Source organism: Stegastes partitus, unplaced genomic scaffold, assembly GCF_000690725.1.
Source record: "Stegastes partitus isolate 25-593 unplaced genomic scaffold, Stegastes_partitus-1.0.2 Scaffold1421, whole genome shotgun sequence".
NCBI lineage: Eukaryota > Metazoa > Chordata > Actinopteri > Pomacentridae > Stegastes > Stegastes partitus.
This window is the reverse complement of record NW_007579152.1, coordinates 99,624-116,069: the sequence shown is the minus strand read 5'-3', so window position 1 is coordinate 116,069 and position 16,446 is coordinate 99,624. Positions and strand designations below refer to the sequence as shown.

The window sequence follows — 16,446 nt, the reverse complement described above, 5'->3', positions numbered from 1 at the left end:
ATCTATGCCATTCTTTTCTTCATCTTTTGCCTCAATTCATGACTCGTCTCTGATCTTCAAATTGCTCAACCACATCAAGACCTTTTTTTTCCCCTTTACATTTGTGCTTTGTGCCCTTTTCAAACTGAATGGGTTTGTGGGCACCAGGCTGGAGGCACAATGGAAGCTCTTGTGCAATATTAGAGGCTGACTGATGGGATTTGCTCTTAAAGCAATCATGAACTTGGACTCCCCTGAGAAGTGTATAATCAAGATCATACTGATGAGTCTGGAGTCAGTGTGTGGGTGGCGATACTTGACGGCGACTGGAGCCTCAATCCGAACTGTTTCCTCCTCTGCTGCTGCTCTCTAACACGGCGGCTCTCATTAATCCAGTCGGCTGCACGTCAAACTGCACCGAGCAGCCTTGTAAGGTTGAACCTATCCCCTTTTAGATCATGTTAATCAAGGAAGCCGTATTGCTTACAAAGTTATGCATTATTGATCAAGGTAGACGAGCCTCCGTCTGCATGATAAAGTGCAGACTAGGAGTGTTTGAGGGAGTCGTCGAGTGTTCACCTGCGCGCTGATTCTCAAATTAACGGACCACCAGGTTAATTCAAGGCCGCTTATGAGCCAAGTCTACCTGTAATATGCGATACGTTGCATTAATTTATTCATTCATTCCTCCGTCTGTGGGCTGCATCTTCAGCTGCCAGGCTCCTGAGATATTCTCCATCTGATTTTGAAAGCCCCTTTCACTGTGATACAAGCTTTATAAGTGCCTATTTCCCAGCAATATCAAGCTGTCAGAAGCTCGGGGAGCTGGAGCTTCAGCATCGCTGTCAAGGACACTTTTATTACTTCACAGGCACTTTAAACTACGATACCATCCATCCAACCTTCAATTGCCTTCTACTAGTTTAACACATTCCCCGACTGTTAAAATGATTAAAAGTTGCTCGGGAGTAATCGCCGGGGCAGCGCTGGGGTGAAAATGCACTTTGTCTGTTGTGTGTAGAAGAAAAAAAACAGCTAAAGGGGACAGTGGTTTTCAACAGTGACGGCATGGAGGGTGTGTTTGTGCAGTGAAGTGTGTAATTTGCTCCAACCTACCTGTTATTGAGGGAGGGGGGTCTGCTTGCACACTCCTAACAGGAAGTGGTTTCTTTTGGGGGGGGTAGAAGTGTGTTGGAGAATAGAAATATCTCAGTGTGCAAAGGCTGGGATTGTTTGTGTGTGCTTGTTTGTATAGAAGGAATTATAACTGGTTTTGGATCTGGACATTTTTTTTTGCACATCTTTGCCAGAGAAACGTGATTGTGTTACATATCAGGAGGGCCGCGTCTGTGATTTAAGGATGTCTATTCATGCACTCAGACGTATGCACGCGAGGCAGTCATTCAGTGTGGGGGTCACAGAGATTGTGTGGGTGTATTATAAATATAGAAGTAGCAGCAGCACAGCCTGTGGCTCTGGTAATATCACCTGTATGTATGCACACACACACACACACACACACACACACATTCCCACCTCAGAAACTGATGGAGTGTGAAGCTCAGAGCACAGTTCAGAATGCCAATGTAGCTCTCTATTAAGGTTGGGAATAATTCATGTGAAGAGTCTCCGGGTTTCTGCTGTCGGAACATTCAATCCAAGTTCACCTTTTTCTGCTTTGAAAACCTGGTTGGGCACAACAGCATGAATACCCAGTCCATATAATTCAAACCAATACAGCAGCTCGACTCTACAGCACTGCAGACTGCCCTGACAAGGCTTTACACGAATCATCGGGAGTGCTCTGGATTCTGTACAAACCGAGCGTGCTCTGGCCAATACACGCAGTACATTCCCCGTTTCCTGATATTTTAAATGAGCATTGCTCCGAGGCTGTGTTTCACCGAATTAATGTGTATGCGCGATGAAAAATGGAAGCGCTGCGTGGAATAGCCTTCGCTGAACTGTCAGCCACGATGATCCGCAGTGCATTTGAATAACAGCATACCTGACAGAATGAGAAGCTGCCTGAGTCTGCACTTTATTCAGCTGGATGGACACAGATGAAAGAATAATTGAGGTATATGATCTTTAATCTTGATGCTCGAGTATGTGTTTGACAGAAAACTACTTTAACTTGTGAAGTATGAATATGAATAAAATCTCAGAATTAGAATCCACACTGTGGACTGCAGTGTCAGAGACGCTTTATGTCAAGCTTTGGAAAGTTGCCTCGTCATGGATGTGAAGTTTGCATTGTACAGACTTAAATGCGCTTAAATGTTTAGGGAGGCCTGCTTTTTCCTCTTGGCAGCTAAATTTAAGGATCAAGATAAGGATCACTGAGAATAACACTACAACTTTATGACAAGCTGCAAATTCATCTCTTTTCCCTGTTTGCTACTTTATCTTAGTCAATCAGCCGCACCTGACAGCCAGTCTAGATTGGATATGTCAATAACTGTTGGACTGACTGCTATAAAATTTTGTACATACAGTCGTAACTTGATAATCCGACCCTTAACAATACGAAAACCTTGCTATCCGACAGGTTTTTAGGAAAAATGAACAGAACCCATGAAAAATAGCCTTAACATAACGACAGCCTTGGATTCCGACTCCGACATGACATTTTATGTCACAAATAAGGATAACGACGTATTATCTGACTGAACAATCCCACAGATTGGCTACGTTCAGACTGCAGGACTTAATGCTCAATTCAGATTTTTTTGTGAAATCTGATTTTTTTAGCGAGTTCGTTCACATTTCCAGTTAAATGCGACTTGTATGTGATCTGCTGTGTGAACTTCATACGACCCAAAAGTGTCCCACAGGCGCAGAAGAGGACACGACGACGTCACACGCCGCGAGCGTACTCAGTGTTTACGGAAGTAAACACGGATGGTGGCCGCCACCGCCACCAATGGTGGAAACGGAAGTGTGACCACTATCCTACACTAGCATCAGCAGCCAAGTACTGCCTGTGCGTTCTGGCCACTTCCACCCCGTTTGAGCGCTCCCCCGGGGTGGAAGTTAAGTTAAATTTGTTATTTCTCCAGTGCTTTGATTTGACTAATTACCTGCAAAACCGACATTCACATCAGCCTCAGCATAACCTGACTCACCGAATGTAGACTTTGGGTATAAGCCTACCATTTCACCACAGACTTCATGCAAGATTATTCTCGAAATCTCCTCTCAAATATGGGAAACAACAAGAGCAACCTCCAAGCTGGCATCCTTTGGCCACTATTACCGAAGATCTGCCTAAATTAGCCATTTTTTAGCCAACGTTCACCTCTCTGTGTGGAAATATCCCACTTAAACAATTCCCACAGACACTATTTTGCAGCGACACTGTTGCTGCTAGCAAAGCCCAAGATGATTGTGCTTGGTTTATAGAAATACAAACAAATCAAGTTGTTTTCCCCCCTATAGCAGAATGATAATAAGGTGCAGTCAGACCGTTCTACAGCACAACGCCGCCATGCAAGACTAACCTTAGCAGCACTTTATTAAATGGCAAAGTTAACATGTCAAACTGAGGTGGTGAGTACAGTAAACATTATACCTGCTAAACATTTACATGTTGCCAGTGTGAGCAGAATAACACACAGACTTCAGCTCAAAGTTCAGCTGTGCTTAGGTGCAGCTTCACAGGGCCCCCAGCATGCCCGGCTCTTAAGGTGTTCTGGGGAAAAAGAAGCATTATTTTCACCGCTTCTCCACCTGTACACATGGTAGCTGTGAGCTGGCTGCCCTCAGGCTCTCGCTGAACTCTGAACAGTTGGTTCTGTTGTTTCCAACTGTGCTCTCTCATGATTCATTAAGCCCCACAAAAGGTTTTTCTCAAGTTGAAACATTTTCAACTTTCGCAAATTTGTCAACTTCTGCCACCTTGCACAAATTTGCATGTAACATTTGCATTCTGTCTCTGCACCCTCAGGTTTTTAAAGCCTTGTGGGAAAATATTGATTGCTTGATCCGACTGTAATTACTCCGGAGCATTTCGTCAATGTTATCTAAGTTGAAACTACCATGATTCCTGACTTCACTTTTCACCTCCACAGCCTCTGAAAATGCACTGCAAGACCTGTGCCTTGGTGACCAGCTCCGGCCAGCTGACCGGGAGCAAGAAGGGCGAAGAAATCGACCGCTCAGAGTGCGTCATCCGCATGAACGATGCTCCCAGCGTGGGATATCAGCGGGACGTCGGCCGGCGGACGAGCCTGCGCGTTGTGGCTCACTCCAGCCTGCAGAGGGTGCTGCGCAGCAGGCAGGAGCTGCTCAACGCCAGCCAAGACACGGTGTTCATCTTCTGGGGACCAAGCAGCTGCATGAAAAGGGACGGAAAGGGCCACGTTTACAACAACCTGAGGCTGTTAAACCAGCTGCTGCCCAAACTTAAAGTCTACATCATTTCCCGGTTCAAGATGCTGAAGTTTGATGAATTATTTAAGAAGGAGACGGGGATTGACAGGTAAACTTTCTAGTTTTGTCCTTGTGGGGCTTATTGTGGTGGGAAGAGACGTCATCAGCTATAAGCTCTTTAAAGGGGAATTTGCAGTGAGGAGAGAATACATTAAACAGACTGTTTTGTACTCTTTAAAAGGCCTTACATGTAACTACAAGAACAAGTTCCAGCTCCAGACAGTCACTGTCTTATTAACAGGATTTAGATTAAACATTGTCCGTTATGGGACTTCCACAAGCTCACTGTTGCTTCACTCATTTCAGACTTGAGTATTACAAAGATTCTTCCTCTGTGTAGTGACTGTATTTACAACTATTAGAGTCCTTCAAAGCACAAAACAACATGGTCAGAGAGCACAATCAGTGACAAAAACATCAGTCTGTAGGAAGGTGAAGTGAGTGGCTACTCTGTGAAAGTGACAGAAATAGGTACTTGTATAGAGTGCCTATAGAAAGTATTCACCCTGCTTGGATGTTTGCCCTTTTTATTGCTTTTTAACATTGAAGACTCTTTCATGTCAAAGTGAAAACATATGTTCAAGGTAGTTATTTTCTCTCCCACTGAAAACATGGCTCCTCACACCTCATTAGAAGTCCAGGCTTTTCTTCCTTTTCTTATCATCATTAATACATTTACATAATGTCTGTCAGTAGCAGCGAGCCTGGCCTCAAACAAATATGCAACTTACTTGCAGTCAACCATTACTTCCTCACTTCTGTTAGGGCTGCAACTCTCTGCATAGATCTGAAGTTAGTCCATAACTAATATTAAATCGCTTTTGTCGGATCAGCTGACCAATCAGAGCAGACGTTTTCAGACAAAGGGTAAGAAGAGGTTCTGCAACAGGTACAGTATTAGAAAATGTAGTTTTGGGGGGTTTATGGGCATAAAAGCATGTAAGCATATTCTAGTGGACCTTAAAAATAAAATTTTAAACTTGTAATCATGCACAATAGGGGCTCTTTAAGCTACTTTAGTAAGAAATTTGTACAACTACATTGCTGATAAAAAAGTATTCACCCAACCTTGAAAGTTTTTCCATTTTATCTCTCTTTAACGTTAAATGATGGTCAATTTAATTTGGCTTTTTTGACAAGAATTTACGCGAAAAGAAGATTTATGTAGCATTTTATACTTTTAAATAAATGACATTACATTTAGAAATCTGTTTTCAATTTGTCATGAAAGAGTCTTTTCTTGAAAATTCTTTTCAAAAAAGATAAATTAAATTGACCATGATTCAATGTTAAAAAGCAATAAAAAGGGACATTTTCTAAGGCAGGTTAATGCTTTTCAAAGGCTATTCTTATAGACTGAATTCAGTTTCGGCACAGGTTGTGGTTTTTAAAAAGCAGTGCCAGGAGTAACAGGCTGCTTTTCAAACTGGATTCATATTTTTTTCGTCCTGACATCAGCACACTTTAGACACTACAAGGACGTCAGTACCACATATATAGAACATGTAGGTGTAATACAATAACATCCTGCAGAAACTGCTCTCCTACATCTCGACTGAGGAAGGTGTTCTGGCGAAAAAGAATCACATTTTCAGAGGCAGATGTAGTGCTTAGTTTGGAACAATTGGAACAAATTTCGACTAATCTGGCATGCCACGCAGGTATGTAATACAGGCAAATTTCTTCGCAATTTTCTTGCTTTTAACACGTGATAATTGTCTCTCTGCACATGCAGGACTGTGGAAAAGTGGCTGACTGAATAGGAGCTTACCAAAAAAAAAGAAACCAAATAGATAAAAGACATTTCATTGACGTGAATCCAGCTATTCAAACTCATTTGCATGAGAACAATAAGCCCACAGAATGATAAGCGGATGTTGCATTGAATGGGAATCTAGTCACTTCAGCTTTCATGTAACCACAGTCAGTGTCAGAATAAATGTCTTATTTATGGATATTTCCTTTTTCCTTTCCTATTCTGCACAATACATAGAGAATGTTAATGAATTATGTACAAGTGTAGCTAGTTTGCACAGTCCACGTGTCGACTGCTGAAGGTGGCTGGTGGGTGAAATCTGAAAATCAGGCTCCACGCGGTTCTCTCAACACATTTGCACCATACTGGTGTTGTTTTTACTTAAAATGTCAATCCTCTCCTGCCTTCCAGGAAGAGTTCCAACTCCTGGCTGAGTACCGGCTGGTTCACCATGGCCATCGCTCTGGAGCTGTGTGACAGGATCAACGTTTATGGCATGGTGCCGCCCGACTTCTGCAGGTGCAGTCAGATCATTCTTTTATTCCTGGTTGCCTAGCAATTTGCACTGAAGTGCCATAAGAAGCCAAATATGACAAACATCTGTATGCTGCTGCTAAACCACATTCAGACGCTTCCGTTTGCCAAACTGTCTTTCATTCCATACCAAAGGGATGAGATAAAATTTAGATTAATTTCTTCAGTTTTGAATGTTCTTCTTGATGTTTGCCATCAATTTTAAACCTGCAGTGCACGATTTTTGGCCACCTGTGACTTAATTACACATCCAGTACAAAATTAGCTTTCATTTGAAGCCAGTGGGTGACTGTAAGTCATATATTCACTTTCCTTTTATCTGTAATTTTGCTCTCTACCAGTCCCTGAGAGAAATGTGTGTATTTTTAGCTGCTGAAGGCTTCACTAATTCCTCCATCTTCTGACCAACTCTGTCCATCCAACAGCTTTTTGCTGCTGAACTTGTAGCGCACAGTGCGTTAAATAGAGCTTTTTGCTTCAAACTGGTGCCTTCTGCAGCTAAAAATGAGACATAATTTTCAGTTTTATATACTATTTCATTGTATTGCAAGGTGGGGCAGTGGTTAGCATCGTTGCCTCGCAGCCAGAAGGTCGCCGGTTCGTGTCCTGGTGAGGACCCCCGGGATCTTTCTGTGTGGAGTTTGCATGTTCTCCCCGTGCAGCGTGGGTTCTCTCCGGGTTCTCCAGCTTCCTCCCACACAGTCCAAAAACATGTTGAGGTTAATTGGTGATTCTAAATTGTCCGTAGGTGTGAATGTGAGTGTGCTTGGTTGTCTGTCTCTAAGTGTAGCCCTGTGATAGACTGGCGACCTGTCCAGGGTGAACCTGCCTTCACCCTGAGTCAGCTGGGATAGACTCCAGCCCCCCATGACCCTAGTGAGGATTAAGCGATGTATAGATGATGGATGGATGTTTAGATTTAATTACAGGGAAACAACAGGACACACTCGGGAAACTCTAACCACACATTTCTACTGCTATCCACAAGAACTTGTGAACTTTGTCTCCTTAGCATGTGGTTTCATCCTTTAAATTATACATCAGACACCATCTGAATGCTTTATCCTCGGGACAGGTTCGGTTTGTCACTTGCTGTTTTGAGCAAGCGAGCCAACTAGTGCATGAAGCGGATGCGACGCCGTCTCCGTGTCTTAGCTCCGCTCTCTGATTTACTGTGTGTTTCTACATAAAAATCTTATCTTGCGCATCTCCAACGATGCCTCCGACTCATAATGACAATATAGCACTTACTCCCCGCAGTGACAACTTCATGGCTCGCTCATTGCCAGCCTGGTGACTGACTGTGATTTCGGTGCCGTCGAGAACATTCATCTTGACATTTTACCGAAACACAAGAAAAAAAAAATGTCATTGAGTAGGTTGGAGGCACAAAGTACTGCTGATTTTTTTTTTTATGCCAATGTAACATTCAGGGTCAGTGGAAATTCTCATACTGAAGGACATTTTGAAATGCACATGGCAGACTGAAGTGTCGCAGAATGTTCCTCCTCTGGTGTAACTGTGAATATCAGAAGAATAAGATGGTGCATAATGAACTCATCTTTGAGACCAGCTTCTTCTGATCTTCCTGTTTTTCTTTGTTCCTGTCTCTCTCTATTCCCCACTGTGACTCGCTTCCTCTCCCCCCCTCCACCCCTGCATCACATAATTATCCCCGCACTCTTTTCCCTCCCCTCTCGTTTTTGACTTTCATGCCTTTTCATGCTTCACTCCTCTCCCATCTCTCTCTTTTTTTTTTTTTCTTTCCTCGCGCAGATCCTCCTCCCATCCCACCAAACCGTATCATTACTACGAGCCCTCGGGGCCCGACGAGTGCTCCATGTATCTCTCCCACGAGAGGAGTCGACGAGGAAGCCACCACCGCTTCATCACCGAGAAGACGGTGTTTGCAAACTGGGCCCGAACCCTCAACATCCACTTCTACCAGCCCGACTGGAAGCCCGCCGCCGTCGCGTCCAACGCAAACAGCTCGCGCGTCCCAGTTCCAGCTGGATCCTGAGACTCACTCCAGAGACCAGAGGAGTGGAATATGAGAGTGGACAGTTTCCAGTGTGCAGATTCTCTCCCCTCTCTGGCCAATGTGAGCACATGAGACAGCAGTGGGACAGAACAAGCTGCTTGTGGCTGTTAGCTGACTGTCTAAGCAGCTTGGCAGAATGGGATCATTGCATAATAGCAGCACAAAGCCTCAACAATGTTTTGGAAGTGTAACTCTAATAGGATGAATTTCATACTGGAATCAAAGCCATGGAGGTTGGCTCAAGTGTGTGTGTGATGTTTTTGAGTTTTGTTTTTTTTTACACAATGTAGAGCTGCTTCAGTAACACTTGAGCTGTCAGAGAGGAGACAGACAAAGAAAAAGCACAACTGTAGTGCGGATGATCCCTTTTTGTTCATTAGAACTGAATCTTTGTATTGTGTTGGTGACATTTAGGGTAATCACAGTAGGAATTTCTGGATGATTTTTAAAGAAGAAGATATCAATTTAGTCCACATTTGAACAAAAATGTACAAAACATGTGACTGAACATTTCAATTAAAAGATGTCTACAACATGCTACATGCTCATATTTACGACTGAAGCTACGCAGGTATCACCTCAGTTTAGCATGTTGCCATGGCAACATTTGCTCATAAGCACTAAAACCAAACTACTATCACGGCTGATGGAGAGTCATTTGATTTGCATTCATGACAAACCTACATTTCTGATATAATTTGACCAAATCTGAACCAGATTCCACTTGTTAGATCAAAAAAAGTCAATTTCACGGTGGCGATAAAGGAATATTCATCCACCGAGGACACGAACGTCTGCACTGGATTTCATGGCAGTTTGTTTCATATGTCAGTCTGGTTTAAAGTAGACGACTCACCAACACAAAATGCATGGCTGGATTGGATTTTCTGGTCAAAAAACTTCTCAGAGAAGTTGGGTCACTGAGATTTTTGATGCCAGTATTCCATCACTGTCTGAAAGTAGAGTTATAAAATCTGCCACAATATGTTAAGAAACATGAGCAAGTAGACGTCCAAAGCAGTGACGTTTTTTTAAAAATGGGAAAAATGTGACATATTTAACTTAAGTTGTGTGATAGACGGTTAAACAAAGTGCGTTTTGCGCAATTCTAAGTCTTGTGTAAATTTAATCCTCGAGAAGTAAATCATATTTAGACCCAATCTAGATTAAAGGGACTCGTTAACAAGGTCTTAATTTCTAGCTCTCTGTAACAGATGGCCCCTCAGGAAGGCCCCGTCAGCCCATGTGTCTGATTCTGGAGGCCACGATTTGCTCTGTTATTAAAGCCAAATGTCAGAACAAGCCCTCAAAGGCTTTTCTTCCGTCTACAGGGCGACTCAGCCGCCGTATTACTGATACAAATGATTACATCAAAGTGTCCCGAGCAGCCTCTTCCATCCTGACCCACAGGCTTCTGTCTCTTTCAGCATACAGGCTGGTTGTTCACAAAGGGATTATATTGAGCTATCCAACCATATCTCTGAGGCGAGAGGAGCAGCATGACTGTTGCAGAATTCAGGATCCTGCTGAGGGGGTTGGAGCTGCAAAAAGAAAAAAAAAAGAAAAAAAACCCCACTGATGGCTGCCTGTTCCCGTGTTCATTCAGATTTTACCAGAAGCGCCTGCACTCAGGTGGAATCTTAATGTTGTAAAGCTCTCAGGTGCTCGGAGAAAAAGCCCGTGCAGCGCCGGGGTGTCGTGCTAAGCGCTCTGGCTGCTGCTTAGATCTGCTGTGTGCGCTGCACACCAATTACCGGCCCTTCAGGTAGAAAAGGTTGGATTTTAAAGGCTTCAAAGGACAAGCTGGCTGCAAATGAGCCCGCCACCGCTATCTTAAACACATGCTCGAGGCAATATCATCATTCCCGTTGACCTTGGAAACATTCAGAGAAAACAAGGATAGTGAGGAACCAGGAGAACGATGCAGACGTTTGGGTCAAACTCAAATCTACATATTTAGTCTTGTGTTGTGTGTAGCTATATATGATATAAATAAATCTTATTCTGAGCTGGTGAAAGGTATTTAAGCTTAAACATACCAGATGAGTCCAATGGGAAGACTGATGCCACTTTTCCTGAGCTTAGTCATGCAGAAAGAGTAGAAACAAGGGGAAGCAATTAGCCTGAATGTGTTAGAGGGTGACAAACCCCACCTATCAACACCCCTAAAGCTCACTAATTAACACCAGATATCCAGTTTCTGCAAAGACTTAAGTGTGAAGAAACTATTTTCATTCTTTACGGCGGCCACTTTTCCCTGCCACAAAGTACGACGGGCGCATAACCTCCAGTAAAGCAGTGAATTCTTATGATGAAGACATTTGACAGGCAGCCACATCCAGCTCCAAAAATGTCAAACTATTTCTTTAAACTGTTCCGTTCACTGGTGCAGAATTGATCTTATCACAAAGTCAGTATCAAACAATGACGCAATTATTCTGTTTTTCTGAACAGCAAGAAAACGTAGAATATACCTCGCAATTCCAGTTTCACATTATTATAACAATCAGTGTCAAAGCATATATTTGAGACTCTTTTTGTAATTTCTTTTTAGCATTTAAATAAGTAAGACAAAAACAGTGGTGACAGAGAGGATCTCATGTATTTGACTACACATTTTGATCCATTTCCCCCCCAATTTTTCTTTAATTTGCATTCAACTGAGCTAAATTGTGAGTGTATGAAGCAGAATTCACTGTTACTACAACTTTTATTGACTGGAAACTCTTCGGCATGCAGATTGGGAAGCTTTCATGTAGATTAGTCAAAAGTCAGAAGCAGTGCAAAACACAATAAACTCTTATTGTCCTCCAAGAGAAAACCTCAACCAAATCCCCAAACTCCTAATTTCCTTTACCGAGTGTATTCTGAGTTTAATACTCCCTGTGTGTGTGTGTCTGGTTGTAAATAAAGCAGCAGCAGGATAAACTCACAGCTTCATCTCATCAGAAGAAGTTTCCACTGTGACACATATCACATATACTGTAACCGCACACCTGCTGTCGATAAGCACAGCGTCTGGAAATGCCCCAGTTACAGATCTGGCCCGCTTGGATAGCTCGGCTTTATCAGCCAGCCTGCAAAAAAATGCCTGTCATCCTATACAGCTCCGAGATAAGGATTCATGAAAGAGTTCTCCAACAACTTCTCACAAAGTCGAGTCTTTCCTCGCAGCCACAATCCGTTAAAACAAGTGGTTAAAGTGAACATTTGGGATTTAAATGCACGACGGTGTGCTCTGAGTCTGCACTGACACCTGGTGGCTTCACCTGCTCCAAACATTTTCTGCTCCACAAGCTGTAACAAAAGCAAAACTTGTCTTTGCAAACATTTATTATGTCTCTGAAGGAAATGTGATGTTAGGTGGAGGCGCAGCGGTTTAATCGTGTGCAACAAGTACACATGAAATTACATTTGAAACAAGATTTCTGGCTTTGAACGCCGCTGCGAGAACATTCATTTACAAGCAGATTGGACGGTTCGTGAATGTGTTTTGGTTACAAGGCCTTAATTCATGATGTGACTTCTGGTGTTTTATTAACCATTTAAAAGAAAAAAAAAATACACACTTAAGTGCTTGCGGCATCGATTTAATTAAATTTAATTAAACACCAGATGGAGTTTTTTTCCCCCCCTTTTTTTAATGAGGTTTACAAGATTGGCTTAAATTAAAAGCTTAACTGAGTAATTAATGATTGTGATCCCTGTTTATTACAGAAAGCAATAAAAACTACACCTGATGTCAGTTTTTTATCTTTTTAAAATCTCCCTTTGTTGCAGCTTCTCATTGTGCATTTGCGGCACCACAGATATATTATATGTGAGAGAATGAATGGAAGGAAGGAAGGAAATAATGATGAAAGCCAACAGGTTTTATCCATATGCTTAGAAGAGGAGCAGGAATTGTCAGAGGACAGATAAAGAGGCAGCAACAAGTAATAAATCTTAAACCACAAACTCACTTAACATTTTAAAAAAAGAAAAAATGATTGGGGTTTCAACAAAATCTACCTTTTTGAGTTATGGTTGTTAAATTATGTTCAACCAACAAACTATATTGAGTCAGGAGAAACTGCTTGACCTCTGACCCCAACAGTATTTTTAAAAGCCGCTTAGCTAATGATTGGTAGAATAACAGAAGCTTCGAAGTTCCATCCATCCATCATCTATACACCGCTTAATCCCCACTAGGGTCGCGAGGGGGCTGGAGTCTATCCCAGCTGACTGAGGGTGAAGGCAGGGGACACCCTGGACAGGTCACCAGTCTATCACAGGGCCACACTTAGAGACAGACAACCAAGCACACTCACATTCACACCTACAGACAATTTAGAATCACCAGTTAACCTCAACATGTTTTTGGACCTTGTGGGAGGAAGCCGGAGAACCCAGAGAGAACCCACACTGCACGGGGAGAACATGCAGACTCCACGCAGAAAGATCCTGGTGTCCTCAAAGGGACGCGAACCGGCAACCTTCTTGCTGCGAGGCAACAGTGCTAACCACCAAGTTGATTACTCATAAAAATTAAGTTAGTCCAAGTAGTATTTAATTGCTATAACTATGAACACACATTAAATTGGCAAATTAAAAAAATGAATAAAAATGTTGTGTGGCGTCTGCTGTTCTAACTCATGTGTGTGACATGTTTAGGTCGGGGCTCTGGTGAAATGTTTAGCTGCTGCTGGGGAGTCTCTGTTTAAAGAATTGAGACTCATCTCCTTCTATGGTTATGAACCACATGTTCTGTCTTAGCTTTACGTAAAACAGCCCCATATAAGCCAGAAGTTAACTTTATTCTGGAGGGTGATTCTTTTTGGCTTCAAATCCTCTCACAGGCAAACCATGATGTCTGAGGTACTGTACTTGTTTCAATAAACCTTTTTTATATACCAACAAGATGATATCAGCAGAGAATTTCTTCAACACCTTCACATCATCACTACTCAGTAAACAGTTGCTCCAGTGGTAAGTAGCTAGAGGAGGGAATCTGAAATCATGAACTTCGCAAATTTATCCATCCAGCCAATTTCAGTAAGTTCCCTCAATTTGAATTTAATTTCACATCAAGCAACACAGAAATATAAGTTTAAATTACACATAATAATAAGTTTGTGTAGCTACCAACCTTGTATCTGTCAACCCAACTCATCAAAATGGTGTTTAATAATAATAGATCAGATTTATATAGTGCTTTTCTAGACACTCAAAGACGCTTTACACTGTCAATTATTCATTCACACACTCATTCTGGTGGTGGTAGCTACGATTGTAGCCACAAGCTGCCCTGGGGCAGACTGACAGAGGTGTGGCTGCCATTCTACGCCTACAGCCCCTCCGACCACCACCTCAAACAAGTCATTCATATGCATTCACACCAGGCAAGCTGGGTGAAGTGTCTTGCCTAAGGACACAACGACCATGAAACAGGTTACAGGGTGGAATCGAACCACCGACCTTCCGATCATCGACCAACTCGCTCGACCACCTGAGCCACAGGAGCAGGTACCCGTGATGGCCGTACCTGCAGCCAAACACTTCACACTCATGCTGCACATACAAAAACACAAATAATTCTTCATTTCAAACACACCCTTAATGTTTTTAGCCTCTGTGAAAGTACTTAAGTTTTATTTGTAGCGTGCACATTTAGTTAGCTTCTGTATGTTCAGCATTGTGTTTGTTTTTTAAGTTGTGTTAATCTTGTCTTTATCTTACCGGTGCTGGGGTATCCGGTTTTCTGGTCCTCTGGCAGGTTTCAGGCTAAAGATGGCATCTGGGGAGAACCAGGCTTTTATACCAGAGCTGCCAATCAGACCACACCAAGTGCTGCCACTTGAAGGGGTGGACCAGGTTCGTTTGATTTAAATGTGACTTTATTCATTTGATTTGTGATGGGTAATTAGATATATTTTGGGTTTGTTTAGTGTTATTCTTTCGATTAAGTAGACCAGTTGTGCTGTGTTGTGCTTTTTTTTGTTGTTCGTTTAGGTTTAGGTGTTTTGTGTTCCCCCTATTGTGTGGAACTGGTCTGATCAGCCAAGATATATATATATGTGTGTCCCCTTTAGTGTTTTTCACGTCTGTTTTGTGTTTGTTTGATCAGTGCAGTTGGTTTGTGGGGTTATTTTGTTGCTTGTAGCTTTAGTGAAGTTATTTTCTTTTGACCTATTTTATGGGCCTGTATTCAGCATCAGTTTGTGTAACTTGGTTTGGCATTTCTTTTGGTGAAATAAAAACCCACTGACGGTCCAGGACGTGATCCGACCAGCTGCTTCATGTGTTCTAGTTCCGCACAATCACTAGAGAGAACCCTTATATATAGTATAATATACATTCATACATATATATTCTTTGTGCTTTGCAGCTCGGTCCCTCGCACTACCTGCAAGTAACTAAATCATTACAGTTGAATTGTTATTTTGCAGGCATGCATTCAATTAAATAGTGTAATTAAATCCCTTGAATTACTTCTTAGTGTACAACAGGAGGACCAGGAAGTCTACATCTGAATGTGAATACAGTTCAGTAAAAGGACTGAAAACCAGTACTGCTAACCTGTTAGAACTTGTGGAAATACAGATAAAATAAAGGAGAGTCATAAAAAACAACCCTCTATGGGCTTGAAATAATATATGAAGCATCACGTACCATCTTTGTAGAAACCAGTGTTTCAACACTTGGAGCTTTTGGGATTTTTTTTGTTCGACATTTGTCAGCAAAACTCTGCTTCTGAGTTCTACAAGATCTTCTTCACTTATAAAGTCAGGGTGACTTTAGCTACAGAAACAAGACCCAGAGGAAGACAGAACTGCTCTGTGTTGCTTAATTCAACTTTTTCCACATTGGAATTCTGGTCTGAAAACAGGTTTTAAAAGTCTTAATACGCCAACAGATGTTTGTGAAGGTTGATGTTTGAGATGCAGCTTGTGTTTAAATCAGACAACATGTCGAAATGCTTTTAAACTGTTTCATAGAGAGAGAGTCTTGTCTCGTAAAATGAACATCTTTCTCACACCTGAATAAAAGACGTGTTTTGATTTAATTTCCACTGAAAGGGAGAAGAAGGAGATGTTTTCATTGCTTTAAATTTGGTTGGTGCTTCATTACGCTATTTGCTTTTTGACCTCTGCTCTGAGGAGCTCATTTCCAATAACTGAGTATTTATTCTTCATCTATTCTTCTTATTCTTCTGTGTTCATGAGTTTTGCATTTCAATCAGGATTTTCACTGGAAACTAAACTTCCTCATTTCTGTCATCTGAATTCATCGAAGAATTATTTTTATGTACCTTTGGGCTCATTTTATGTGTTTGTTTCTGCGTTGATTCATATGAACAACTTTATAATGAGGCTGCAAGGTGACCCGGTGGTTAGCACCGTTGCCTTGCAGCAAGAAGGTCACCGGTTTGCATCCAGGATCGGGATCTTTCTACGTGGAGTTTGCATGGTTTCCTCGTGTTCTCTCCGGGTTCTCCGGCTTCCTCACACAGTCCAGAAACATGTTGAGGTTAATTGGTGATTCTAAATTGTCCGTAGGTGTGAATGTGAGTGTGCTTGGTTGTCTGTCTCCAAGTGTAGCCCTGTGATAGACTGGTGACCTGTCCAGGGTGTCCCCTGCCTTCACCCTGAGTCAGCTGGGGTAGACTCCAGCCCCCCGCGACCCTAGTGAGGATCAAGTGGTGTATAGATAATGGATGGAT

The 16,446-nt window shown here is 42.2% G+C and overlaps 1 protein-coding gene across 2 annotated transcripts in view; it reads left to right on the top strand.

The window, feature by feature from the left end:
• The window catches only part of LOC103370421 (alpha-N-acetylgalactosaminide alpha-2,6-sialyltransferase 5-like), a 20,572-nt gene extending 6,966 nt beyond the window's left edge, over nt 1-13,606 (top strand). The window contains exons 3-5 of one of the 2 annotated variants that reach the window (XM_008299476.1): nt 4,053-4,462; nt 6,581-6,688; nt 13,398-13,606. In XM_008299476.1, coding sequence (XP_008297698.1) covers nt 4,053-4,462; nt 6,581-6,688; nt 13,398-13,413 — 534 coding nt within the window. In that variant the 3' untranslated portion in view covers nt 13,414-13,606. Of the gene's footprint in view, nt 1-4,052; nt 4,463-6,580; nt 6,689-8,479; nt 9,282-13,397 lie in introns of those variants that run through there. The other variant, XM_008299474.1, reaches the window with a different exon arrangement.
• Nucleotides 13,607-16,446: the final 2,840 nt, after the last annotated feature.